General features: G+C 37.1%; 1 protein-coding gene across 10 annotated transcripts in view; it reads left to right on the top strand.

Annotated features, from left to right (window-relative positions):
* Window positions 1–27,695, top strand: part of ERC2 (ELKS/RAB6-interacting/CAST family member 2) — a 420,178-nt gene that overhangs the window by 89,687 nt on the left and 302,796 nt on the right. For all 10 annotated transcript variants that reach the window (XR_005626125.1, XR_005626124.1, XR_005626132.1 and 7 more), the window contains 2 exons: window positions 5,528–5,683; window positions 10,621–10,788. Coding sequence is in view for 1 of the 10 variants with exons in the window: in XM_039695532.1 (XP_039551466.1) it covers window positions 5,528–5,683; window positions 10,621–10,788 (324 nt within the window). In the remaining 9 variants the exon portion in view is untranslated. The remainder of the gene's footprint in view (window positions 1–5,527; window positions 5,684–10,620; window positions 10,789–27,695) is intronic.

Here is a 27,695-nt window from a genome sequence, read left to right as displayed (position 1 = left end):
GAGGAATTGTTTCCCTACAATGTTGAGGGTAGAAGGAGGGAGAGGATTAGCTGTAATATGGCAGTCTCAGGCCATCCACTCCCCCACGCAGAGACTCCAAGCAGTTTACATGCTCTTCACCACACCCAGCCCCTTCCAGCCTCTCACCACTTTTTTTTTGTCTGAGTGCCTTCCATGGCTCCCCCAGGCTCTGTCAGGGTACAACTTTCCCTCCTTCATAAATCCTTCTATTCTCTCTGTGGTTTTCTTCTGTCCCTTGCCACTGCTGAATTCTTTCTGTCTCTTTTCCCAGTCTGTATTCCTTTTCATCCAATCAAGGATACTCATTTCTGATACCTAGCCTCTCTTGTGTTTATTTGTCCTGGACATCTGCACTACTTGTCCTGTCTTCTTCATTTCTCTCTAAAGTTTTGCAAGTTTTTGCTTATTCTTACAGCAATTGCATTTTTTGCATAACTGCTGTCTTGTTCACCAGTTCATCTCCTGTATGTTCACGCAAAAAAGAAAAAAAGAGCAAACAAAAAAACCATGGAAAATTCATATCCTATGTGTCGACTCCTGTTTTTCTTGCTTTATTCCTTTCCAGATATCTGTTGTCTTTTCAGATGCATTGCACAGACTGTTCTTTCCTAACTTTCTGGTTTTGCTTCATGGACACATTTGCTTCCAGTGTCCCATGTCTTTTGTTCTAATGCTTCTCACTACACTCTTTACTCTGTTCTCTTTTCTGCAACTGACCTTATTCTCCAGAAGCTTTTTTAATTCTAAAAAGCAGAGTCACAAAACTAAGAGAGGGCAGGAGGCTTCCTTCTCTCACATGCTCCTATTATACCCTCAGACTAGTTTTGTTGCAGTGGTTGCTTTTGACTTTGTGACTGCAGATATATGTGATTAAACTGCATTTTTTTTCCCCTCATGCCTAAATCTTAGTCTGTTAAAGTATAAAATAAAATGGTGCATGGAAATCCTTTCCTTTATTTCCAATTGCATCTATGTAATTCCCTTGCATATTGTGTGCTGGCAAATGCCAGATGACTGATATCTTTGAATGTATCCTGAATATCAGTGATAGTCAATGTTGATTAACACCTATTAATATAATTTAAAAAAAGGTTAAAAGGAAACACCCTTTTCACTTGAATTTATGGTAAGTACTCCTGAGCAAATGAATCAGGTCAAAACTTGCTCATCTCTCGAGGCCCCACCTGGAGTGCTGCCTTCTGTTCTGGGCTCCACAGGACAAAAAAAGACATGGATGTGTTGGAGCCAGTGCAGAGGAGAGGCACAGCAGTGATCCGAGGGCTGGAGCAGCTCTCCTGGGCAGACAGGCTGGCTCAGTTGGGCTGCTCAGCCTGGGGAAGGCTCTCAGTGGCCCGGCAGCCTTTCAGTACTGGAAGGGGACATACAAGAAAGGTGGGGACAGACCTTTCAATAGGGCCTGATGTGATAGGACAAGGAACAATGGTTTTAAACTGAAATAGGATAAATTTAGATTGGACACATGGAGAAAAAGAATTTTATGATGGGTGTATTGGGGCCCTGGCACAGGTTGCCCAGAGAAGCTGTGCATGTCCCTTCCATGAAGGTGCTCGTGCCCAGGCTGGATGGGGCTTGGAGCAACCTGGGATAGTGAAGGTGTCCCTGCCCCTGGCAGGGGGTTGGGTTAGATGACCTTTAAATGCTGCTTCCAACCCAGCCATTACATTTTGCTATGGTCTAATTCTATCAGCACTAAAACAGTGATAATACTTGAGAGAGAAAATCAGAAATTGCCTACAAATATGGCCTAGAACTCACCTTAACGATAGGACATTGAAAAATATGTGGAGTCTAGCATCTATGAAGTCTTTATAAATGTAAGCTGTAAAGTAAGTGGAAATATTTGTGGTTTACCTCACTTGCAGAAAGAGCCATCTTTATGTATTGATCCAGCTGTGATATTTCAGGTATGGGTTTGCTTCTAGAGAAGTGTGTGTGTGTTTGCAGTGCAACATACTCTGTTGTTAAGATTGCATGAACTTTCACTTCCCTTATCTTCAAAGAAAAACCTGAATATTCTCTGTATTAAATTGATAAGGTAAAAATTCATACAGTAATTGTGTATGGCCGATTGATAGTCCATGCACATAAGTGTGTTTAAATTCAAGCTTTATTAAATGTGATGTTTCAAATATTTCCTTTTGATTACTTGTTGAATGCCCTACAAGCAAAATTATGCAGATGTAATTTACATTTATCATGTGTCTCAAATGATGAGCAGTAGCATTTCCTTACTTTTCCTTTCAGAATAAGACAGCCTGGAATGCTGTATTATATAGGGTTGGACTTGATGATCCTTGTGGGTCCCGTCCAACTCAGACTAGTCTGTGATTCTGTGGTTATTTACAAATATTTTGACCTTTTCCTGCACCTCAGTTTTCAGGAAATGTACTATAGGAGTCTTATAAGGACTGATATATTTAATGAGACATCGTTATGGAAACTCACTTGTTGGACTTTTTCTGTTGTGAAATATTGTTTTCTTCAACATCAGGACACATACTAATTTTTTTCACATTCCAAAAGAGGTGGGTTTCTGCTAGGTCCAGCCAGCAGAAATCTGAATAGCCCTAACCTCTCACAGAATATCTGCAACACTATTCTAATAAAGGAGATAAGGAAGAAGTATTGGTTACTGCTGGAAGGAGGGGATAGATTAGGGTGAGTGCCCTGATCTGTCACAAATCCTGCTACATAATCTTACGTCTTTTAACAGATTTAGAGGGCCTGACTGAAAAAAATCTGAACAAATGCTGTATTGTTCTAGAAATCAGGAGATGTTATTAGTACCATTTAATACTAAGCTGCTTCCTTAATATTGCAAAGGAATCTTTGTTGTGATTCAAGACAGACCTGTGTAGTTTTTTTAGAATATTGCTAATGGGGATAAATCATAGAGCTTTGAAGGAAATATTGCATCTGTTCCCATTTCAGTTTCTGAAAGCTTGCTGGACCCTGTGCCCCAACAAGACTGGTTGAAAATTTTCCAGTTGAAATTTTCTGTGGGAAAATGCTGATTCAGCTTAATCAGGAGATTTTTATAGGAATGTGCCAGAACTTTTACCAAATGCAAAGCTCTGCCTGACTTTCTGTGCATCCTGTATGCCAGCCCAGCTCTCTTGTGGCAGTACCACTGGGAGCTCTGGGCTCTCTGTTTTATCTTTGACCTATGAAGTTCTTCACTTTGCAGCAATTGTCCAGGCTGGAAACCTGTAAGGTTTCCTGTAGTAGGAACAGAACCTTTGAGTTTCACAAAACTTGTGAAATTTCTGGCTCCCGTTTCAATAAAAAGCTAATGTAGAACTCAGTGACAAATTTTCAAGACCTAGGAAAATAGCTTTTACACATCTCTAATCACAGTATGCAAATATTGATTAAAACCAAACTTTTCCTATGAGATTTCAATTTTATGATGAAGAAAAAGTACAGAAAATGCTTCCACAAGTTTAGATTTTTCTCATAAAGTTCAAATGTTATTCTGTGATGTATGAACCTTCTAAAGAATAAACTTTTCCTATGAGATTTCAATTTTATGATGAAGAAAAAGTACAGAAAATGCTTCCACAAGTCATTTTAGATTTTTCTCATAAAGTTCAAATGGTATTCTGTGAAGTATGAACCTTCTAAACAGTGTAGTAGGCTGTACTAAAATTGTTTCTGCCATATTGTATTTGCAAACATGTAAAATACAAAGGCAGTACAAAAAGGCAGGCTCTTATAGACTTAGCTGGGCAGATTTGATGAAGACTATTCCCAGACGTCATGTCACAGCAGGTCATGTAAGTATTAATATATTTCATTGCAAAATCATTCCAAAGTGTAATGAAGCTTAGGTTTTGCTTTTATCTTCAAAAATAGGATGAAAATATTTCTGAAATGAAGTCTAATGGAGCAGGCTGAATTGTTTATAGTATCTGTGAGATCTACAACTATTTTTGTGCTGTGTTTAAGTCTGAAGAGCTTTTAAATACTTCTGTATCTTTTCTGTATTTTGCTTTTTGTGCAACTTCTTTAAATGATAAGATTCAATGAGAATTCTTCCCTTTTTCATTCCATCTCAATACTTTACTTCCTGTTTTGGAATTGAAATTAATTGAAAAATTAATTTCTGTTGCAATAAGATAATAATAAAAAGAAAACTTCTCTCAGTTTGAGATTTATTGTTGACTATAAAGATAAAAGCAGAAATGTTACAGGAATGACAGTGGGCTATCTAAATGACATTGCTTAGTCCTTGGCTGTCATTCTATATGGATCTATTACAGTATTACAGTGGTCTTCAAAAATAACCTGAGATTCTTTTTCACTTCAGTACCAAAAATTCAGATCCTTTTTGGAACTTTATCCAGACTCCTCTGTATCTTAAAGTGTGTGCCTAGCTTTATTATGAAAGAAGTTATTACAGGAGTTGGGGTTTTTGCTGGTTTTTAGGCCATCTAAAGAAAACAACAGAAAAAAGTTGCAGTGGTCCAAGCTTAGCTTATCCCTGTTAAAGCATCAATTCCATTTGTATTTTTTTCCTAATTAGCTTTCTAACTTAATAACCTGGTCTTAGTGAATCACACTGGATTTTGTGTGGTGTTTTTTCTATTTTTAAAATTTTAATTTAAATTTAATTTAATTTTAAATTTGTTATTTTATATTGATCTTAATGGTACAATTGATCTCTAATATTTTATGGGTGGTTGATCCTTTATGTTGTTGAACAGATTTCTTAATGAGTAATTCTGCAATGTTTTTTCAAACAGAAATTTGTGACAAGTTTGTGTAATCACTTTTGTAATCTTTCTGGCTCTCACAAAAGGGACTTAGCCAATTCCCAAATGACTGGAAATAACAAAAAAATATCACTGTTTTCCAGTGTGGTGCTGGCACACATGGCAGCCATTGGCTGGGATGTAGAAATTTTTCGTGGTTGTGGTTTTGTTTATCTTGGGACTCACAATAAAAAGTGCTAAATCCTCTCTTAGTGATGTGGCTGGATTAGTCAAGGAAAAATATCTGTGGACACAACCCTTCTCCCTCCTGAGAGCAGGCAGAGCTCCAGAGAAGCAGGGACCCACAATGGCTGAGCCTTTGCCTTGCAGAGACAGGGGCTGGTCTCTCCAGGCTCGACTTGGTGTTAAAGGGCTTGGAAGAATAGCCAGGCCTAGATGGTTACTAATGATAACAAGGTTTGTTATCATACATATGTGGAAAAATAGGGCATCTGCTATTCTCCCTTCATCTCTGTGTAGGAATTAAATGGAATTTTGACCACAATGTATTCTGTACAGACTGTGCAACTGTGGTGGAAGTGATCTGGTCTGAATTCTGCATGTCTTTAAGCTAAAACTGATAGAATTGTTTCTGGTTTATGTGGATTCTCTATTTCTACCATCTATTTTTGCTGTCTCATTATTTGATATTCACTCAAGTACAGATATGCTTTTGTTAATCTTTAATATATGTCTCGTATAATTTTCAATATTCTTTTTTTGTAACTTAGGATACAAAAATAGCTTCACTTGAGCGCAATATAAGAGATCTTGAAGATGAAATACAGATGTTAAAGACAAATGGAGTTCTGAATACAGAGGACCGAGAAGAAGAAATCAAACAAATAGAAGTTTACAAGAGTCACTCAAAGTTCATGAAAAATAAGGTAGGATATATTTACAAAAGAGATTAAGACTGTTTAAATAATGGAAAGAAAAGTTTTAGTGTGACCATTTCCAATGCAAGAAGCTGCATGTCTCCTTTTGGTAAATCTCTACTATATAATAATTGGTAGATGTGAAGGAGTGAAACATTTTGGAGAAATGAAAATGATTTGATTTTAGCTTTTGATGTCATTTTGCAGTAAGAACTTGTTTCATAGGTGATACCAAATTGTATTCTGCTCATATTTTCAAGACTAGCAATTTAATGACTTTGTTCCTTTGATTTCAATTTACTGTACCTCGACTATTAGGAGCTGACCACAGGCAGGTAGTAAATATGAAGTGATGTGACACATTTCCCGGTTTCAAACTCACAAAACGTTATTGCTTGTTCATTGTTTGGGGATTTTTGCTACAGAAGAAATGAAAGTGTTAGTGCTCATGTGGAATTAATACAGATTTATTAAGAAAAATTAATGATCAAAGGATATATCTATTCTGTTGGACAAAAGTAGCTCTTAAGCTACTGAAAAATAACTAAAGCTCCTAAAGTGGCATGGTCATCAGGAATATTGTATTGCTAACCTAAACATTATTAATTTCAAAGCAATTCAGTTTTAGTGACTTAGAGCAAAACTCCCAATGCATGTCAGCAAATCTGTTGATATAAAAATAAGGTATAAAGCCTAGAACCTTAACACTCTCTTGATGTTTTTGTGAGGAAAAGCTTCAGTATATTTCTGTACCACAGAAAGCAGATAAATAAGAAGAGTATTAAATATGCATTATTTTGTCACAGCCTTCTGATCTTTCATAAATGCCATGTTCTGATGAAGCTTTGTCTGTTTTCTTTCACTAGTCTTTTTCTTCCACTTGAAATTAAGATTTGCAGCAGAAGATGTTATTTTTATCACTCATCTGAGAACCTTTCAAGGTGGAAAAGTATTTTTGGAGCTGTCAGCAAACAGATCTTGCTGTACCTGATCTGTTGAAACTGAGATCATTGATAAATTCTGATAAACAAAATTGATGGCAAAGAGCAGTACAAAACTCTTCTGAGGTGCTTGAAGCTCTTAATACTTTTCATTTATTCTTGAAGTATCACTTGTTTTCAATCTGTTCTTGATTTAAATAAATGGGAAGGTGTTAAATGAAGGCAAATACTGAACATGATTTATTTACATGAGTGGCAGAGAATGTTTGGAAGTGTTTCTTTTCTTAAATATTTTTTAGTAATATTCACTCCTTCCAAATATATAGGCTTTAATTGTGACTTGCAGTTAAAATAAGTTGTAAAAATGAGAAAGAAGACTTGCTCAGATTTCTTTTTCTTTCCCACTTGATAAGGCCTCTCCTTGCTCAGTTTTTGAAGGGAGAAAACTTGTCATTACTCACATAATACAGAAATTATCAAAACCAAGAGATCTGCACCTTCAAATATCCTAATTGAGAATATAAATAAAACATACAGGATGATATGTACTTTTAATAATAATATCTGCTCTAGAAGACTTTCTTCCCTTACTAGGGTTCATCCTTTGGCTGTCAGACACATATTGAAATGAACACAGATGCTTTTTTTTTCCAGGCGTGAGTTTGCACTTGGCATTTAAGTAGTCCTTTGAGTATTAGAACTCTTATGCTATCCACTGGGATGGGTATGAAAATCTAGTGGTGGATTAGTACAATTTCAGCAAATTATCAGTAAAATGAGATTTAAGTATTGACAAAGCAGTAGTAAGATACTCTTTGATCAATGTCTGCATGTAAGGGCTTTCCATACTGAATGAAGGGAGCATGCAAGTTCTAGGAGATCCTCTAGGAAAAAAAAAAACAAAACCAAAAACCAACAAAACCAAACCAAACCAAAAACCCCCAAAACCAACCAACCAGCCAAACAAAAAAAACCCACAAAAAACCCCAAACAAGCAAAAAAACCCACAAACAAAAAGAAGAGGGAAAGAACTACAGAATTTTATTTTTGTATGGGTAGGCCTGGAAATTTAACAACCAGTTTAAAACCAGACCCTTACCAACATAACCTGTAGAATCTACTGATGGACTTGTATGCAGGCACATGATTTGCATTGCTACTCCTTTTCTTAAATCCTTGACTTCAAAATCAGTTGTCATTTGTTGCATCATACCAAGTCTTATGATGCATTAATCAGCACAGTTTCATTTAATGGAATTTATTTAAAGATTTAGGCCATTCATTTTAATGTGCAAAATTCAGAAGAAAAGTTCTGAGTTTTTCCTCTTTGTTTTCTGGTCACTCTGCATAATGTCACATAAGAATTTCCTGTGGAAAAAAAGAAAACAACAGAAGAACACCCATTATGGTTTTCTGGAAATGGAAAATTAATGGGTTCTAAAGAACTGAAATTATGGGAGGTGACAGAATCGTAAATTGAGAAGGAAGAAAAAGGAATTAAGGTTTCAAGAAAGGAGGTGAAGCAAGATCATATTGGGCAACGTTGAGACAGTGGTGACAGGCAAATTACACACATGATATATGTGAGATAGTGGGAAGGTCAGGGTCAGAGGACAAACTTGGAGGTTTTTGGTGCTATAGCACTTACATCCAAACTTGTAGGTTATCTTCATTTTAGTCCTTAAAAAGTATAAAAATCTATTATATATGTATTATGTGAAACTATGAGGTTTCATTCAATCATGACTGCTGGTCTTCAACATCACTTTAGATACAGCTAAAATGTTTGCATATCTGTTAGAGGCAACAATCTATTTGATGTCCTGTTTAATTAGTTTTTTTACACACTGAGATATTGCAGAACTTTAAAAAAGTGAATATACCCATGCTTAAATTTTCTTAATATAAGTATTATAGTTTTTTATTATAACTCTATTTTTGGGGCAGTCTTTAAAATAGAAATCTTAGTACTTTTCCACCATGATACTTTATTTTAAAAAGACATCAGCGTATTTATTCAACAATCTTTGTGTGTTTGGCTTGTGTTTTAACTCTTAATTTTTTTTGTGAGCTATAACACATTTTTAGACTTCTGACAATTTGTAGATCTTGTAGCCAGAACTTTACACTAAACAGATTCTGTTTCTAAAACACAAAGAACACACCTGCAATGAAAGCAAAGCCTTTAAAATTTTTTTATTATTTCTCAGGGTGTGGATTTTGTCATGGAGAGAAGGGGAAGCGTTTCTAGAAGAGATTGAGCATCTGTGATATTCACATGCATCTCATATAAAGCCTGTGATGTAATTCAGATTGGCTGCAGATCCACGTTTTGTCTTTGTATCTTGCAGACAGATTTTCCCATTGTTCATTTTCTATCCATTTTCTCTTGGTTGCCATACTTGCTTACATGTTCTGGCAAGGGATGGAGGAAGGTGCTTTGCTTTCCAGAAAAAGCTTTCTCTAGCAGCTTTTAATTGCATTCTTTCTTTGTGTCTGGTTTTTGTATGCTTCTTTTCTGATTTTGATATTTTCAGACTTTAAAGGTTATTCCTTTTTAGTGCCAGGGTAGATTCTTGATTCTGTACAGTAACTCATGGGTGAGTTACTGAGCACCTTAAGGAACAATGCAAACATATTGGGATTTATAAAAAGAAATAAGGAATAAATATATTAAGATGTACTTATGGACTGTAGCTGGAAGAATCATTGTTTTTAAATTTAATTTTTAATGTAAAACAAAATAGAAACATTTTGATCAGCAGTGAGTATTTCCAGTATCATGCAACACTGAATTTGTGAAATGTTTTAGTATGTGGATCTTTGGAATGTGGTTGAGTAAGATCAACCTGTGGATATTCTTTTTTTTCCCCTGGGGATTTCTGAATCATCTTCCATCTACCACTTCTAGATTTCTTGCATCCCAAGTGTCTGTTGGGACATGGAAAAGAGCTCTTCATGTAAAGGAAGTGATTTCTCTGAGTTATGCAGATGCAGTGAGGCATTTTATTTCAAATAATCCTCATGAGGTGATGCATCTGGATTCAGCTGGTGACCAGTGTTATACCACAGGAATTTAGGAGTAGTTATATACCACCTAATTCACCATCCTTTCACCTATACACATCTTTCTGCATGTAGTCCAGTGCTTTGCTCTGATTCATATATACTAAATCCACCAGAATTTTGTGTTTTTTGGCTATTCTTCCCATTTATCATTGTGGAAAGAGGAGAGTAATCACAATTCCATGACATTTACTGATGAACCTTAAATTCACTTAAATTCAGAAGCCCTGTCCTAGTATTGTGTTTCTGCTGTTTCCTCTGGGACAAGCTTTTATAATCTCAGAGCCTTCATTGTGTGGAATTTTGGATAATGTTTTCCCCAGACTTCTCTTAAGTTAGGCTTCTTGGCTTGGCTTGGCTTTTCTACTACCTGAGAATTCCATGTGAACTGCCAGGGAGAAAAATAGGAGGTGGGGATGGTGGGCAGCAACAAATTTGCAAAGAGTAAGATTAAAAGTCCACTTTTCTGTTTTCCTGTCCTTAAGATGCTGGTTTTTCTTTATCAGACTTCCAAAAAATTTCTGATTCATTCTGGCCAATGATAAGTCATAGGAATCATGCTGTTGGAAGGATCGAATTTATACTTTTATGAATACTTTTTTTCCTGTGCATTTTTGCTGTCCTGCCAGACTTGCCTCACATGGGATACATGCCTTTGAACTTAAGTGAGGTCCGTGGTAAATTTATAGGCCAAATCATCTTTATGATTTTCCTTTTAACTTCTGCAACAACAGGGCATTCATTCTTAAGACAGAGTACATTAAATTGCAAGAAACACAATTGGAGGTGTGAGTATAAAAAGTCTGAACCTTAATTCTGTTCCAGAATTCACAGGTGTCTGATTTGTCATATCATGGTCATTCACACCTTTCAGATTTCCAGCAGAGCTATGAATTGGAGACAAAATTAATGACCTCACTTTTTTCCCCCCCACTGCAGATTGATCAACTGAAACAAGAACTCTCAAAGAAAGAATCAGAACTTCTTGCCTTACAAACTAAGCTTGAAACCCTTAGCAATCAGAATTCAGATTGCAAGCAACACATTGAAGTGCTTAAAGAGTCCCTTACTGCCAAAGAACAGAGAGCTGCCATACTTCAGACAGAGGTATTGTATTTCCTAATCATGAAATGCAATAGAAATATTGCGTTCATGGCCAGTATCAAGGTTTTGATGTGTTTGATTCAGGTCTGTGTGGCAGAAAAGTTGTTAAAGAATAATGAAAAATTTAAAACAACTTAAATGCCAATGTATTTGGTGTATATATAATTTTGGTAGTACACCTGCTCTCATTCTAGAACTTTTTAGAAGTGCTTATAAGCTTTTAAGAAAATGTTTGTGTCTAATTCTCATTGGCTTCAGTGGGGGGAGGTGAACCTTAATGACTTGATTGTTGTGATATCATGACCTGATTGCTCATCTGTTAGGTGGCTGAGCTTCTCTTTTGGTTGCTGTGGTTGAGGCTCCCTTACTTCTGTGTATTTTTGTTCTGAAGGATGAAGCTATAGATGTATTTTGAAGGGATTTGTTGAAAGGTGAATTTTTTTCATCTCTGGTTATTTTTTTCAAGTGCAGCCAACATATATTTTACAATATGACTAATTTCATTCTTTAAAATAGATCAGTGTATTAATTATTTATGTATCTACAAAATCAGACCATAAAAATATGGATAAAAATGGAATACCTATTTGAGATGGTTGTCTCATTTAAGGGAGTATGTAAATCCACTGTTTAAAATGTCCATTAACTATTTTCCTGGCGTTTTAAAAAACTTCATAGTCTTGGAGCGCACAATACTGGTTATATTGATTGCTATTAAAACTTCATTATTTTATTTTTAATGTATTTGTTTCTTTCAGGAAGCAAATAGCTGTGGAATTTAGTCATACAGAGCAAATAGTTTCTATTCAGAGAAGTATATTATTTAAGGTACCCAGGAATCTTATAGAATGTTTCAAATGTCTGGCTACCAAAACTCTAGGAAAAAAATGGCTTAAACTTGTCCTTTTTGTGGAAACAGGAAGTAAATCTTTCTAAGATTCTGATTATCCCTTTTCGCTGTATGTCTTGTGCTCTGCATGCCAAGAAGGTACAGATGAAATTTGGCATTTCCAGCTTGTGTTTCATGGGCCAGCCATCATATGTGTACAATACAAAGTAATCATAACAGAACCAGGACAAAGACTCCAGCAATTTCAATGATCTCAGTCTAGAATTTGAGTCGGAAAGATGGAGTATTTTCAATATTGGGCTGTGCAAATCTGTTTTGCAAGGTTTGTATGACCTGTTGTACTGCTGAGCATGGTGATGAATTCCATTGGTTCTCCACTGATTACACTTCCTAATCCCTTACCACACTGGCTTGTACTCAGTGCGTTACAATCTGGCTGGATGATGGGCAGTGGTACAAAGAGCTGATTTACAGTGTTCTGGATGAGGAGCTGCTGGGATTCTGCAATCCTGGTGCAGAAACAATTGGCTTCTGACAGATACCTAATGCCTCTTAGTTTCTGCACAAGGCTGTGAACCTTTTACATGATCAGGCCTGGACTGTGCTGTGGTAGCAATGCAGCAGTGCTTCTAGACACAGCAGATCTGGTTCTCTGGGAACTGGGAAAAGATTGTGGTTGCTTAGAGCAATTGTATGATCCATCTCCAGTCCTCAGGTCTTATCTAAAGGGATATGATAAGGGCAGTGGTTTCCAGCAGCAGATGGGAAAGCAGCTGCAGGGCGATGTAGGGCAAATGGCAGCCCTCCAGCAGGTGGAAGTCATTAGGGAAGAAATTTTGTACTGTACAAACTATTGTTGTTGGTCATTCCCAGATGAGGAAAGCTAATAACATTTTGGCCTGCATTAAACCACACACCTTTCTTCCTGCGTGTCTACGCTGTCTATTTGTAGAACAGTTTTTGTACAGTCTTGTCCTTAAACATATTCATTACTTGCCTTGAAGTGCTTCTTTCTGGAGGTGAAAGTAACCACCAAAAGACTGTTCTAATCCTCTGCTGAGTAAGGTGTTCAGAGTTGCAGTGTCAACTTCCTGCCTAAATAGGATTACTTTGTAATCACCTTGTTGTAATTAAATTAGCATAGTAAATCCTGGAATGAAAGAAGCCCTCCACAGGCTCTCAGTTATTTCATAAGAAGCATTTTATTATTATTTAGCTTAATGGTACTCTGCAGGTTATCTTCAGGTTTTGCTGAAGCAGCTGCATATGATGCAACGGGATGTGAGTGAGAGAATCATGTCATGATTGAAGGGAAGGGAGCTCTGGGGCTCATCTGGTCCAACACCCCTGCTCGAGCAGGGCCACCTAGAGCCAGCTGTCCAGGACCAAATCCAGATGTATCTTGAATTTCTCAAGGCATGAGACTCTCCAGCCTCTTTGGGCCACATGGGTCAGTGTGAGTGTTTCCAGTATTCAGAGGGAAACCCCTGGGTTTCAGTTTGTGCCATTGCATCTTGTCCTCTCACTGGGCACCACCTCTCACTGGCTCCATCTTTACAGCCTTCCTTCAGATATTTATACACAGGGATAAGATGCCCCATTCACATTTCTAGGCTAAACCGCTCAGCTCTCTCAGGCTTTTGTGATATGAGAGATGCTCCAATGCTTTAATGTTTAATTAATCCTTTAGTTTCTTTATGGCCTTTCACTGGGCTGTCTTCTGTATGCCCAGAGCTGGACATGATATCTCAGGTGTGGCCTGAACAGTGACTGATAGAAGAGAAGGATCACCTCCCTAAACCCCTCATGAGCCCAGGATGCTGTTAGTGTGTCCCTGCAGGGCCACATTCCTGGTGTTCTCCATTGTGGCCACCTGCACCCCAAAGTCCTTTTCTGCAAAGCTGCTTTCCAGCTAATGAACGTGCACGTGCAGGTGCTTGGCATTGTTTCTCTCCTGGTTCAGGACTTCTCCTTTCCTTTCCCTGAACTCAATGAGGTTCATGTGAGCACGTTTCTCCAGCTTGTCAAAATCCCTCTGAACAGCAGCACGACCCTCTGCTGTATGAGTTGCCCTTTCAACGTTTCTTCCACCAGCACTTGCTAAGGCTGCACTCTACCCCATCACCCAGATCATTAATGAAGACATGGAACAGGACTGGTTGCAGTATTAACCCCTGGGATGCAGTGCTGGCTCTGCTGGAGTGTCCTGATTCCAGTTGATAGCCAGCCCTCCACCTACCCACATGGTTCTTACAAGCCAGCTCAGGTAGGGCATGAAGCTTAGAAACAACATGTTGTAACATATTTTTTGTAGTTCATGTATCCCTGGAAGTTCATTGGTTTCACTCTATTTGTTGGCAAATTCTACCAGTGTTTGTTATTCAGTAGAATGGATTTCTGGGGGTATAATTTCATGTTTGGAATTTTAATGATGTCTTAGCAAATTTAGCTCAGAAAAATATTACTGCTTTAAAAGTGTAGTTTAAGTTTGAGCCGTAGCTTGCACAGTTGGTTTCAACAGTAAGAAATGAAGTGTAAGCAGAGTTATGATGATCTTCATCCTGAAGAATACTGACTACTATTGAGGCATGACTAGCAGATTTAGTTGGTTGACATGTGTCAGGTCATCAGAAATAAAAGGGCACTTGAATTTTTTGGATGAGTTTTTGATCAGGTTTCAGGTGCAATGGCAATTTGTGACATAATGTGAAAGAAGTTAAAACGATTGGTAAACAAGCCTAGAAACTAATCTGTTGTCCCAGTGATGTCAGTGTTTTGTTTTGATTTCAATATGTTTAGTTGACTTAAAAAGCTATCACTTGAAGATTTTTTTGACAGCTGAAACAAAACGAAATAAACCCCATATAGCAGTAACTATCACGGTGGCCAGAGTTGGGAGGTCTGAAAATGGTTTGCTGCCAGTAGGAAAAATGTTTGGAAGCAGTCCTTAGAAGGTTCACCACCTCTGCTACGTGCATTTCATTTTGTTCCATTTTTAAGGTCATATATGATAATAGTGCCAAACTATGCAAAATTTTCCTACCCTAATGTATATGCCCTTTGTTTTGATCATCTCTTTATTAATGATGTGAAAACCCTGAGGTCAGATGAAAATGAGCCAATGTGAGGCTAGTCCAGCCACAGAAAACTGAAAATGTCACTGTGCTCCACAGAGAACTGTTAAAAGGAAGAATATGACACTTGGTGAGGTTTTCCCTGCTGTGTGAAAAAGCTGTTAAAAGATGTTAATTTTTAGATGAAGCCTGGTAGTGTTACTGTAGAAGGAAAGAAGTTAGAGTGAATAATCCTTTTCAATTTTTTATAAAGATTAAAAACAGCCATTTGTATACTTTAAGAAGTGGTAGACAGTACAGTTTTATTCTTTTTTGGACATATTTGCAGTGACTGGTGCTTAACTACTGCCCTTACCTTCAGGAAAAAAACTCATTATAAATTGATGCAAATAAATTCAACTCAGCTGGGTAGCTCAGAGGAGAAAAACATTACTTTCATAAGCATTTCTGACACAAACATACTTTAGCACTTAGTGTATCATTGCTTTAGATAACACACCTGCAAACTGGCAGGTGTTCTGTTTGAAGGTTAATGAACTGTGAAATAAGTAAATGTCTACAAAGAAGTTTTTTGAATTGTGAGCATAGTCCTGTCAATGGAGGAAATGGATTAGAAAAATAGGTAAAGTCTGTACTGTAAGTGGATAACTGATGTGTTCAGCATACACATATTAATATAGAAAACCTAATAAAAATGGAGAGGAAGGGTGATTATAGTAGTTATTTATTGCAATCTGCTTTTTTTGGTTAAACAAATCTGTTTATAAAGAAGGGTTGTGAAATGATTGACTTCTTGGCAGTTCTCAGTTTGCATAAAGAGCAAATAAAAGCAGACAGCACAAAATACTTGGAACAAGACTAGAAAAGCTTTATTTTTCTTTCTATTACAATGTTGATATTTGATATTTCTTGAAATGTAAATCTGCTTTTAATTTTGCAACAATAATGGTCTAACTACGGTTATTTCACTCTCACATTTTTGTTTTTCTCAGAGTTTTACTTTGAAATTGTGTTTTTCTATTGTTTTGTGATTTTTCTTGTTTCAAATCGGGCTGGGCCAGATCTTTCAGTGTGGTCTCTTTGCTGTGCTGCCAGGGCATTGTTCTGGTGGATGTGCTGTGCGTGCGAAGGGAGGATCACCCGTGGCACAAAGCACCCTTCTGGACACCAGGCTGCCATTTGCTCTGTCACTCTGCAGCTGTCCACTGCTCTCTTGACAAAGGGTTCCACATTTCAAGTGAAGCTTTGTCTCAGGTGGAATGTGCCAGACATTTCAGTTTCTGTGCAGCATTCCTGTTCTGTGCACCCTGTGACTGCTCAGAGAGGAGAGAGGAGCGTAGTGGCAGAGCAGTAAATTCAGAGTTCAGCTGAAAGAACACGTAGGTTAGCAAAATGCTGTATCTAAACAGAAGTAAACTGTGAAGCAATCTGGAGGATTTTCATTTGTTGTCTTTTTCTTTTGTATCTATCTGCCTATTGATTTCAAGACTGTTCAGAGGCACATCACATCTCCTGGTCTGATTTCCAGGTCTCTGTGCTTTGAGCCAGAGGTTGCACTTGTCACCTACTGAGACCCATTCCAGTGACTTTATGGTATCACAAATGAAGCTCTCTCAAATACCTGATACATCTTATACACACAACCCCATCCCCCTTGACTGAATCCATTCTTCATTATTACTTTGAATATTCTTTCTTCCTTATGGGGACACCATTATTTTGGTTTGAAAGAAATTGGAACAGAATTTTCTGTGAGCAAAGTGACTGAAAGAGTAGAGCGTTCCATTTGCAGGGCCTGTAGAAAGTAGTGCCCAGAGGCAGGAAAACAAATTTAAAGAGAAAATGGGAAACTAGAAAGAATGGGCTGTGTATTTGGTGTGTAAAGACTTCATGCAATTTATTTAGTATAAATAGTTTGATGAATGTTAGATTTATCTTGCTGTCAAAACACTTCTTTTTCATCTATTTTATTGAATTAGAGTGAAAACTAAAATGTAGTTCTCCTGCCCACCACCCCAGTTCTTAGTTTCATAGAAAATCACTTTGTTGCCGTTGAAAACAATATTCAGTTAGACAGCTTTAATGGGCTTTTATAACTGAGCAAAATTTACTCTGATGAGATAAGTCACTAGTGGATGGAAATGATTAGAAAAATATTAGTACTGTTAGCTATTAATTTAAATGCTTTGCTCTAACTGGAGATGTTTGAAGAGGAACTTGGGTAGGATTGCTTCAAAAATGATTCTTTGTATATGCTAAGTACTGCTTAAATTGTGATTGATCTAAAGGGCCTAGTTATGATCCTTATATAGAAGAAATGCAAAGAAAAATGGACTTCAAAGCAGCATTGAAATTTCACCAGGTAGATGCAAAGCCAAGGGGAACATAAAAATGTTGGAATTAGCAGAATAACCAGTAGATGTAACAATAACCAGTCTGAAACAATTAAAGATTTGCCCTTATTGCTAAAGTGATGAAGTGCATGGAGAAGTTATTAAAATAGTTTTGCATAATTTTTGGGTTTTCTGCTCAAGAGACAACTGGAGAAAAAAAGCTAGAGCCACTTAGACTTCTTATTTGTGATTTCCTTTTTCAGGATGTCCTCTTCCTAACACAGGTAGCAGTCCTTAACTCACAATTGCTCTTAGCCCAAACACTCAAGTGTAGGAGGTGCAAAGATGGATCCTCAGCCTTCTTCTGTCTCTGCTGAGGGAAAAAGAAAAAACATGCTTACAACAGAAGCAGAGTTTAAAATAGGAGTATGGTCCATTTGAATTGAAAAAGCTTCTGCAGCTGTGGTCATTCAGAAATCTTTAGAGATGCTTATACTGCCAGTAGACCTCATATGGCTTTTTGATTATTTTCTTGATAGGATTCTGAATAATATTTTCCTTTCGGGCTATGTGATGTGGGTTGTTTGTTTTCCTCCTTTCCCCCTTGTTTAACTTTTAGAAGGAAAGAATTTTCTAGTACTTGGTATCACAGTGGACAATGAAAGTATAAGGATCTGAGCTTCTGAAAGATTAGTGGTTTCAGAGGTAACCTGCTAATATTTAGAGAAGTGTTCAAGTAAGATCAGCTCAGGCACACAGAACTTACACATTCCATGTCCCAAGTGATGACATGATATAATTACATAATATTTTACTTTTCTCTAGTACTTAAAATCAAGTAATGCAGTCTGTGAAAATTTCTGAAAGATTTGTCATTGTTGTAGGTAAAAAGTATTTACAAATTATTCCTTGCAAAAGAAACAGCAGCTGCATTTTCTCCTGAACAGTTTATTTCAGACATTACTTGGTGTGTTTTCAACTAGCTGATGTGATAAACTTAATGGAATTACAGTGTCGTGACATCCTTTTTTGTTTTCTTTTAAAGTCTAAGCTGATTTTTCATTTAATGAATTGGATGAAATGGAAACCCAGAGAGAAATGTACTATGCATTTAGATCACCAAAGGATAACACAGGTGTGGCAAAAGCTGACTTGCTGAAGTATTGGTACTTCTCAGCTCTGCCATGGTAATTCATGGCAGTTAAGGCTTTGGTGAATGAAAGTCCTTGAATAAATGCCAGTCCTTGAGGCTGGCACAGATGCGGGAGCAATCATCTTGTTTTCAGGTTGTTGCAGGGAGGAATTGCAGTTGTGCACACAGAGCCATGGAAACAGCGGCCTGACACTTAAAGAGGAGCAGGACTAAACAACTCCTGTATGTGGTAGCACCTTGTTAAAAAAAAAATTAATGTCCTTGGAGCAAAAATTGTTAAAGATATGTAGTTATTGAGGTGGCTTTGAATTGAATTTGATTAAAACACAAAATGCTCTTAAATCAGGGTGCTAATTAACATAGGCTGGATTTGATTAAGAAAAGGTGCTTGTAACAAAGATACGAAATTTTCTGCCTCCTTTGTAAAGTGTTCTTTTTATATCTTAAATCGTGGAAGTGGTTAATGATGTTAGCAAACTTTTCAGATAACTGTACCACAGTTCTCTATTTGTTTATTTCCTGTCATCTTTTTAAAGTATGGCATTATAACTTAGCTCATCAAACAAATAACTTCACTTTTGCCTTTCTTACAAGAACACACACTTTCTCTTTGCTGACATTAAATTATTTCTATGCAAAAAAAATTGTAATACAGTAATATTGTAAAAATAAATAGTAGCATTAAGTGACATTAAATAACTTGAATCTGTTTAATTGCCTTTAGTTATTATCTATTCTGTGAAATATAAAGAAAAGCTTTGAGCTGCTTCCTCTGTGCTTCTTCCTTGAATGTTCTCTCTTTGTCACACAGAAGATTGATACTCCTCTGGTTTTCAATATTAATTTCTGTATTTTTGAGAAAGAATTATTCAATCTAAAAAGTGATGACAGTACCAAAGTTTGCTGATGTCATTACAGACACAATATCTGGGGGTTTTCTTGCTTTATTATGATCATATTTTTCCTACCTGTGCTCATCCTACCAGCTGTAGTTGAAGGCTACAAATGCAGCCTGATTAATTTCCCTGTAAACTCATTGCCCCAGATCTGTCTGTTTTTGAAGTTCTTGTTCCCAATCACTGAAAATGTTTCTAGTTTTGCAGAAGAAACTGTGTAAGCTAGAAAAAATGAAAGTTCACAAAAGTGGAAAAAATGGTTTAAAAATGCAAACAAATATTTCTGATACATTTGAAGAAGTAAATTACCAAAGAAGGAAACAAAAGGACATTTTTTTCAAGCATTAAGAATAAATCTAAAGAAGAAAAAGAGGCATTCTACAAAATCAGCAGGAAATGAGTGAAAAAAGAGCATGAAATTGTGGAGGGGGGTTGTAGTAGAAGATGCTGTTACATAAGAGCACTGAGACAGGAACATCTGTGCTCATGTATAGAGCTGCTTAAACCTTGTCTGAATCAGTGGAGTTCTGCTACAATTTGTGTTACAAATGTGTTTAAGTATTGTAAAACTAAGATAAAATCCAGGGTTTGCAGGTCAAGTATTTAGAGTTTTGAAAATGTTGGTACTTGTGTCAAGTTGGATTGAGAAGTAGATCAGAAGATGGAATAAAATGGATAAGGATGCTTTGGTTTGTGTTACTGCAGTGTTGACCTGGCTGCCTGCTTTAACAGAAGAGGTCAGACTGTATTTGTAGAGGCAAATCTTAATTCTGACATTTTTTAACGTGTGGTGTTGGTCCCTCCTCCCTCCCCACTGAGTAATACTTTTCCTTTAAAAAAGGTTGATTTTGTAGATATTCATAAAGGGTTTGTGAAACACTATTGCCTTCCCTCGATCCCCTTTTTTTTCTGTCTTTCAGTGGAAGTAAGTTTGATAGAAGCAAGGTGCATGTCAGATGCTGTTAGCAGGGCTGGCTGGGAATAGGCTGGAACAATTCTGCAAGTACTGCTTTTATGAGGACTCATTTCATTCTCATGTCCTTTTACTTTTGTTTTTCAAATTCTTCCTCAGGTCAAACAAGCATAACAGCTGTTTCTTATCTATAAAGACTGCTTTCTTCCAGCTGCCCTGTGCTGAGATCAAACCCAATCCTTTCAGTACAGGATGGGAAAGACTGAGGAGTGTGTAAATAAAAACAGTTTGGGCTCACATTCACTGCATGCCTGTTTTCCCCTTTCAACTGTTTAAACTGTTGAAGTTCCAAGAAAATACTTAAAATACTTTCCATTGGTTAATTACTTTTATGCAGTATCATTTACTTGTTGTTCTGGACATTGTTGGAACAACACTAATTTGGATTCTGGAAAGGATTATAGTATTTATAAATACTGTAGAGTTTTCCTATAATCCCTTATTGAATTAAAATCAGAATCTATTATATCTGCCTATTTCTATAGATTCCTAATCTTTTGCATAAATAATGTTTTTCTGTTTTCCAAATATAGGTACTGTTTGTGGTTTAATTTAAAACATTTTTGTAGCAAAACCAGAGAAAGTGACTTTCTATTCCAAAATATTTGGTGTTTTTTCAGTAGTCAGTTTGGAGGAATATTGTCATTGAAATACTCTGCACAGAGGAGACAAATGCTGCCTTAAAACTTAGGAGAAAAAAATAAGAAAATTGTCAGTAGCAATTACTACCAATAGCAATAGGAATTGCTAAGATTCTTCTTTCTTTGCTTTCTACAAGAAGTGTTCACGATGCCTGTGTGCCATATCCAGTGTAACAAAAGCAATACTTTGGTCAGGGACTTGCATGGAAGATGGATTACTGCTGGAAAGATTCATACTGGAGGCTCATATTTCACCTTTAAATTTAGATAAATAGCAAAATTATGTAAAAATAAGCAGAGTCCTTACTGGGCAAGGCAGGGAACTGTAGAGAAAGGTGTGCTCAGGTGTATTTGAGCTCCAGAGTGCACTTCATTTATCTTTTGCATGTTTTGGAACTCTAAAGCATAACATAGTGCACAGTTATTAATGGACTCCCTGCTACACTGAATTTCAAACAGAACATACAGTTTTGTGTCATGGTTCCACATACTTTTCTGTCTTTGAATATTTATAGCTAATTCTTTATTTCTCTGCTTTATGTCAGGAGCAATAAGGTTCCTGAGATGACAATGTGTGGGAATAAAAGATGGAAATCTTAATTCTTCTCAATACCTAGTCAGTTCCACATTATTTGAGTTACAATAAAGTAATCTTTTCTTTTACTATTGATTTAATTTTTTAGTCAAGTGTGAATTTTATTTCATTCTGTCAGTCAAAAGAATTATTCTGTTTTCTTGCTTAATAGGCACAGGTAATGACTAAGATATTTCATTGTGGAGCGGTTTAATCTTACTGCATATGTGATGCAAGGGAAAATTGGTTTCCTCTTACTAAATAATATGTTTATTTTTGTTTTAGGCCAGTTTTATCTGTCCTTGACTCAGGTGCTGGTTGACCTTTCAATAGAAGCATTGGTTTGGTTCCTTGTTTATTTTGAAATGTTGCCAGAAGTTGGGGGGGGAAGGGGAGGAGGGGAAGACACGTTCCCTTTATTTTATCCCATTTTAGGATTTTATGCATGATTTCATAACATTGTGGTAAATACAATAGTACATATTTAATACAGCTTGGAGGCTTATGTTTGCAACAGACTGGAAACAATTGACAGTGCTTTTCTTAAGCATAACCAAAAACATTATGAAGTTTATCCAGCCAAGTGTCAGGCCACAAATAAAGACAGGCACATGTGTGGTCAACCTGCCCTCTATTCCTAGGAAAAGTGCCATGGGACCAAATAAACTCATTTTAAATCAGGCAGGAAATCTTTGCCAGACCTGACCTAGACTGTGTGTTGGTGGCTCTTGGCTGTGGCCAGCCCTGCAGCTGAGTTGGTCTCTGAGCTAAACACAAGTCCAGGCCTCTCTGCACTGAGGTGTCAGTGGCCTCTGTTACCTTTTTCTCTTCCAGGCTGATTCTGTGTTCCAGCAGTCTGGCAGCAGGCTGCACTCTGCTTTGTGTCATCTTCTGTCATAAAGTTTGAAGCATGCTGTCACATAGCTAGTGAGAGGATAAGCTTAAATGATGTATGCTTTTCCTGGTCAAAGGATGCTTTCAGGAACTGTTAAAAATAGAGGAGAATATTGTGCTACCATGCATTTTTATAAATGATCAATTTTGTATAATCAAAATCAGCTTTTGTACTTCTCTAATTATGAAACTAAAAGAAAACGAGTGACACAGGGGGGTGGGAGCAGGCACAAGTGTCTGGGAGGGAGACCCTCCCTGAGAATCAGGTTTAGGGTTTAGAAAGACAAAGCCCATCTGGACTCGAATGTAACAAGGGATAGGAAGGATGAGAGGTTTCTACAGGCAGAGCAATAGCAGAAGAATAAGGAAAATAGGGGGTCACTGATGATTGGAGGGGACATCTAATCCTAAAGGAGATGGAGACAGTCCAGATACTGAGTGCTTTGTTCACCTGGATCACTACTGGAAAGACCAACCTTCAGCAACCCCAGGTCTCTGAAACCACTACAGAAGTCCAGTGCCAGGTAAACTTATCCTTGATGGAGGAGGATCAGCTCAGGGGATATTTAAAGAAACCAGACACATACAAGTCCCTTGGCCTTGCTGGAATGCACCTGCAAGGCTGGTGGCATTGTGTCAGGTACCCTTGGAAAGTGCTGGGAATTGGGAGAGGTTTCTGAGAACTGGGAGAAAGCCAATGTCTTACAAAAGGCAAGGAGGAGGATCCAGGGAATGGCATTGATTACATTGGTCCCTGGAAAGGTCATAATGAAGAAGGAATAAGCCTGGAAGCCATTTCCAGATACATGACAGACAAGAAGGTGATTTGTAGTAACTGGCATGGATGTATGAATTTCTGGGTAAATTCTCCCCAAGCAAAACTGTATTTTTGATGGGTTGCTGATAGTTTGATTTGAAATCTTGTTTCCCTGTGTTTATGTTCATTGGATAATTCTTAAGCATTTTTTATTATAGTATTCATCTTTTGCAGTTACTGGCAAACTCTCTTTTTCAATAATATTTTCTGTAATGGTTCTAATGGTTTGTAGGCAAGTAGAAGCCTTGAGAGATCATCTTTGCTCAAATTCATTGTTTAAAGGATGGTAAAAGCTCAAGCACACAATAAATTGTCTTCACGTACCTTATGAACAAAATTACAGGATAGCTGGAATTCTGGGACCATCTAACTCTCTCTGTGCATTTCATACTCAATCTACCCAGTTGCTGTCTGCCCATGGGGAAATTCAGGATTGGGCTCTGGGTGCTTCACAGGCCTGGTTAGAGGTTGTCTAGCCCAAGCTTCAGATCTAAGTAGGTTTTAGTTACTGCAGGGTTGCTCAGGATGGCATCCAGCCAAGTTTTGGATACCTCAGGGATGGATTTTCCATAACCTATTTAGATACCTGCTTCAGTAGTTGACCAAGCTTGCGGTAAAAAAAATAACAAAAATGAAACCAAAAATATGTTTTCCCTATGTCAAGGTGGAATTTCCATGTTTCGCTTGTCTCATCCCTGCCTAGTGCTCCCTTGAGAAGAGTCTGGCCCTGCCTTCTCATGCCCTTCCACTCAGTAATAATTGAAGACAGCACTGAGATCTTGATGTGGCTTTTGTCAGGGTGCAGAGACTGGTGCTCAGCCTCTGCAGGTACATTCTGTGTGTCAGTTCCCAACCATCCAGGTGGGACCTTCAGCTGCAGATACACCAAGTCTGAGCTGAGCTCTGAGTGTGTTCCAGACACTGGCTGCACATCCCCAAAGCATGTGCTCCTGTTCCAGTTAGCTGGCTTTGTTTCCTGCTGGCTTAGCTATTGTTGTGAAGCATTTATTGTTCTGATGCATAACAAAAAGAAGCATTTCTAGAACATGAGTTTGGAGTGGCAATGTGGTATTCATTCCAACAGTTATTATTAGCCATACGTAAGTCCAAGAACTATTATCCACTTACTGTTCTAAGATAAACAGTTTGATGAAAAGCTTATCTTAATATTTGATGTGGTATTTAATAGTTCAGTGTATTAAAAAAAAAAACAACATAGTAGTCTGTCAATAAAAAAAGAATCTTTCCCATCAAAAAAAAAATCCTTATGACAACTGTAGGACAAATATAATTGGGAAATTATCTTTCTCCAAAGAGATGTAGTTTTTATGATTTGAAGATGAGGATGTGCTTTTCAAGCCCTCTCTTGGTCAGTTGCAGGATTAATGGTAGATGGAGTTTCTTGATGTCGTTGTATTTTCCTTGTTTGCTTCTGTTGGAACAGTGAGGAAATGGTGTTGGTGAGCAGCTTCTCAGAGAGAACATGCAAAGAAGCTGTGGCAGCAGTTTATGTCAATCTGATAGCACCTGCTGTCACCTGGTTTCACCTCTTCTTGGAGGAGAAAGAGAGCCAGGGCAGGCTGATGTGATTCTCGGCTTCCATCTCCGTTTACTGCCCTGAACCCCACAATCAGGAACAGGAATAAGGGCATGGCATACTTTGGAGTTCAGGGCCTCTCTTTATTTATTTCATTATTTTTGAGCTGGCTGAAAAGTGTCTGCAGTCACATGCACTTGGGGGTTGGCCAAAAGGGTAAGAATCAAACACAGATTTCAGCTCTGTAATGTTGGATTTTGCCCATCTAGTTCTTGCATGGTTGTTATAGTTTCATAGGTTTAAAATGTAGTGGCAATAGTGCAAAATTTAAAAATATAAACTATCATCATTTAAAATGTCAAATGCAGCAGCTGAGAGAGAACTCAGGATGGCAGCTGTGATGTGCCATATTGATAAATTAAAAAAATAAATTCAAAACATATGATCTCAGTAATGTGATCCAGATTAATGTATTAGAGGGTAACAGTTGTGCATTCTCAGTGCTAGAAATTTGCTTTGCCTTTGACCCGGTGCCTTGATGTGCACTAAAGGTGCAGTGGTGCTGCAGAGAGATGAGTCACATTTGTGCTCAAGTGCTTCTAACAATCTAAGTTTGTATTCAAATGAAATGTAGAAATTTGATTTGTAGTATAAAACTATAAATATGCTGATTCCATATGAATTCTGTTTTCTTTTCTTTGTTGCATAAGGTGAGGGGACTTTAAGGTATCTAAATTTGAGTGTACTCAAATTTTGGGGAGGTACTTGGTGTGGTAAAGTCTTTGAGTGAGTGTGAGAGCATTTTTACCCAAGTGATGAGAACCTCCTGGACATGATTGACTTAAATTAGCTTGATTGGTTTTTATCAATTGCAGCTGCACTATTTAGCATAAAAATGCAAAACATCCAAAAATCATTTGCCTTGCAGTGTAGTAGAAAGATGGTTTTAGTTAGTCTTTAAGATGTTTCAAATGTTTATTCTACACAGATTCTCTGAGAATGGATCCAGAATATATCCAGTTACAGAGAATTAGTAAAGATATTGTAAATGTTGAGAAAATTAATTAAGGAAAATATGCTGCTTTATGAATTGCGTATTTAGGATTTAGTTTTTCTTTCCCTTTAACTGTGTTAGTAAGTTACACACTTCAAAGATATTTGTTGTACTGTCATAATCAGGCACCTGCTATTAAAAGCTAAAAGAGAAAACTGGAAATTTTGTGTGATGTACAATTGTCTGACTTGCTCTCTCAACCAGTGTCATGCTTGAGAGAAATCCTGAATAAATTTCTTGCTAAATAAGATGGGAAAATTTTAGACCAGTGTTGAAGGTTGCACCCCAGTGTTGAAAACTTGACCAGGGAAAGGCTGCTGCTGTTATTTAAAGGCTATATTCTGTACAGTGAGGTTTGATATATGATGTACATTTTCCTTCTTGTAGAACTATACCTGCACACTCATGATCCTGCCTTTGTTTCAAAGTTTCCTCTTTTTCAGTGGCTTAATGATTTTGATAGCATGTGAGCTCTAGGCTGATTAAGTGCATCTTTGTGTTCCTTGCATGCTTAGTGTTGTCTAACTCACAGGAGAAATATGAATATATAAAATTTGCATTAAAAATATTTACTATTACTAATTGGAGCCAGCAGTTGTGCTGAAAAAGAGCCCTTATTCAAACGTAAAATAATAGATTATGTTAAAGAGTGGGAATACCCGATCTCTGATCTTTTGTGCACTTTTAAATGTTTTTGATGCAGGAGGCCTGTTAAGGTCAAAACATTTTATTATTTCTAGATTCATTTAGTCTTACATGTTCCTAGGATAATGATGCCAATTTAGATCTTTAGACAGGTACTTGGAATTAAGATGTAGAAAATGGAAAACCATCCAATTAAGAACATACTTAATGGTATAATTTCAGTGGCTGAAGAAATTAAATATTTATACATATGTGTATATAAAATTTAAAAATTTGTATGTATGTGTAAAGAAATCACACAGAAGTGTGGAGACTGCTTTATTTTATCCCCGTGCTATCAGTTTCATACTTGGTTGACACTGAAAATCACATCTATATATAATTCACTAAATAATTTTTTCAGTCCTCTGCTAGGTCTTGCAGTCCAGTACAGAGATGAATGAGGGTAGAAGGTTATATTTCTTCTTGCATAAATAATACAAAGGTTTAGAAAGTTTCAGTTATGGAGGCACTTAATTGCATCTGTTTACAGCCAGCCTGGTGAGGTATTACTGGGGGTACAACACATGCAGGAAGAACAAAGGCTGACTTTGCTGTCCTGAATTTAATTTTCAGGAATGATAGGCATAAACTCCCTGTTTTTTGTAGAGGTAGAAATCAAAGAGGCTAACACACCTATGTATTTAAAGATATGCTTTTGTAATGCAATGTCAAGGTAGATGTAAATTTAATAAAGTCATTAAATTTTACATAGTTGCTGTTATTTGCCAGCCAACTGTTCTTCACTTCTTAGAAAACATCCTTACTAAAGGGGTACTTAGGGGTACTAAATTCTTTAAGACAGCTTGGCAGCTGCAGAAAGAAGTATGAGGACTTTCACATGTCTTTTATAACTTACTGGTTTGAAAGGTGAAGGTTTTCTGAGGGGTTGGTTTTGATTTTGTTTTTTTGCTTTGCTTCCGCTCGAGACATGGTATTGTGATACTCTTAAATGTTGATAAATAAAATTAACTTTGCATAGTGCAGTGCAGGATCCTGTGTAGTTAACATATGTTAAACTTTACATTAAGATTCCCTTTGTGTCCTGGCATTGTCCTGTTTCTTGAAATGTATCTTTGTTTTCTCAATCTTTTGAGAAGATTGAAAAAAGGAGCAGAATTTCACCCATGTGCGGAATTATCCGTGTCTGGGAAAAAGATTACTTTCAGAATGCTTTCCAGGAAAAGAAAACCAGATGAGGAATACTTCTTTATTTATTTATTTACTTTTAGAATTTTCTTAAAGGGCAGATTTATAAGGCTCCATGTTAATGTCAGCTGTCAGAAATTGGGGAATGAATTTTCATACTCAGGTTTCATTCCTATGACCAGTAAATCTGATTTCATGTATGCTCTCCTTCTGTGTTAACTTATTTATACCCTGATTTTTTTAGCAGTAATATTTGTTTATACATGAATATGCATATGCAT

The sequence above is a fragment of the Passer montanus genome, unplaced genomic scaffold (assembly GCF_014805655.1).
Source record: "Passer montanus isolate IOZ18808 unplaced genomic scaffold, ASM1480565v1 scaffold9, whole genome shotgun sequence".
Classification (NCBI taxonomy): Eukaryota; Metazoa; Chordata; class Aves; order Passeriformes; family Passeridae; genus Passer; species Passer montanus.
Note: the sequence above shows the minus strand (reverse complement) of the source record. Positions and strands in the feature narration are given on the sequence as shown.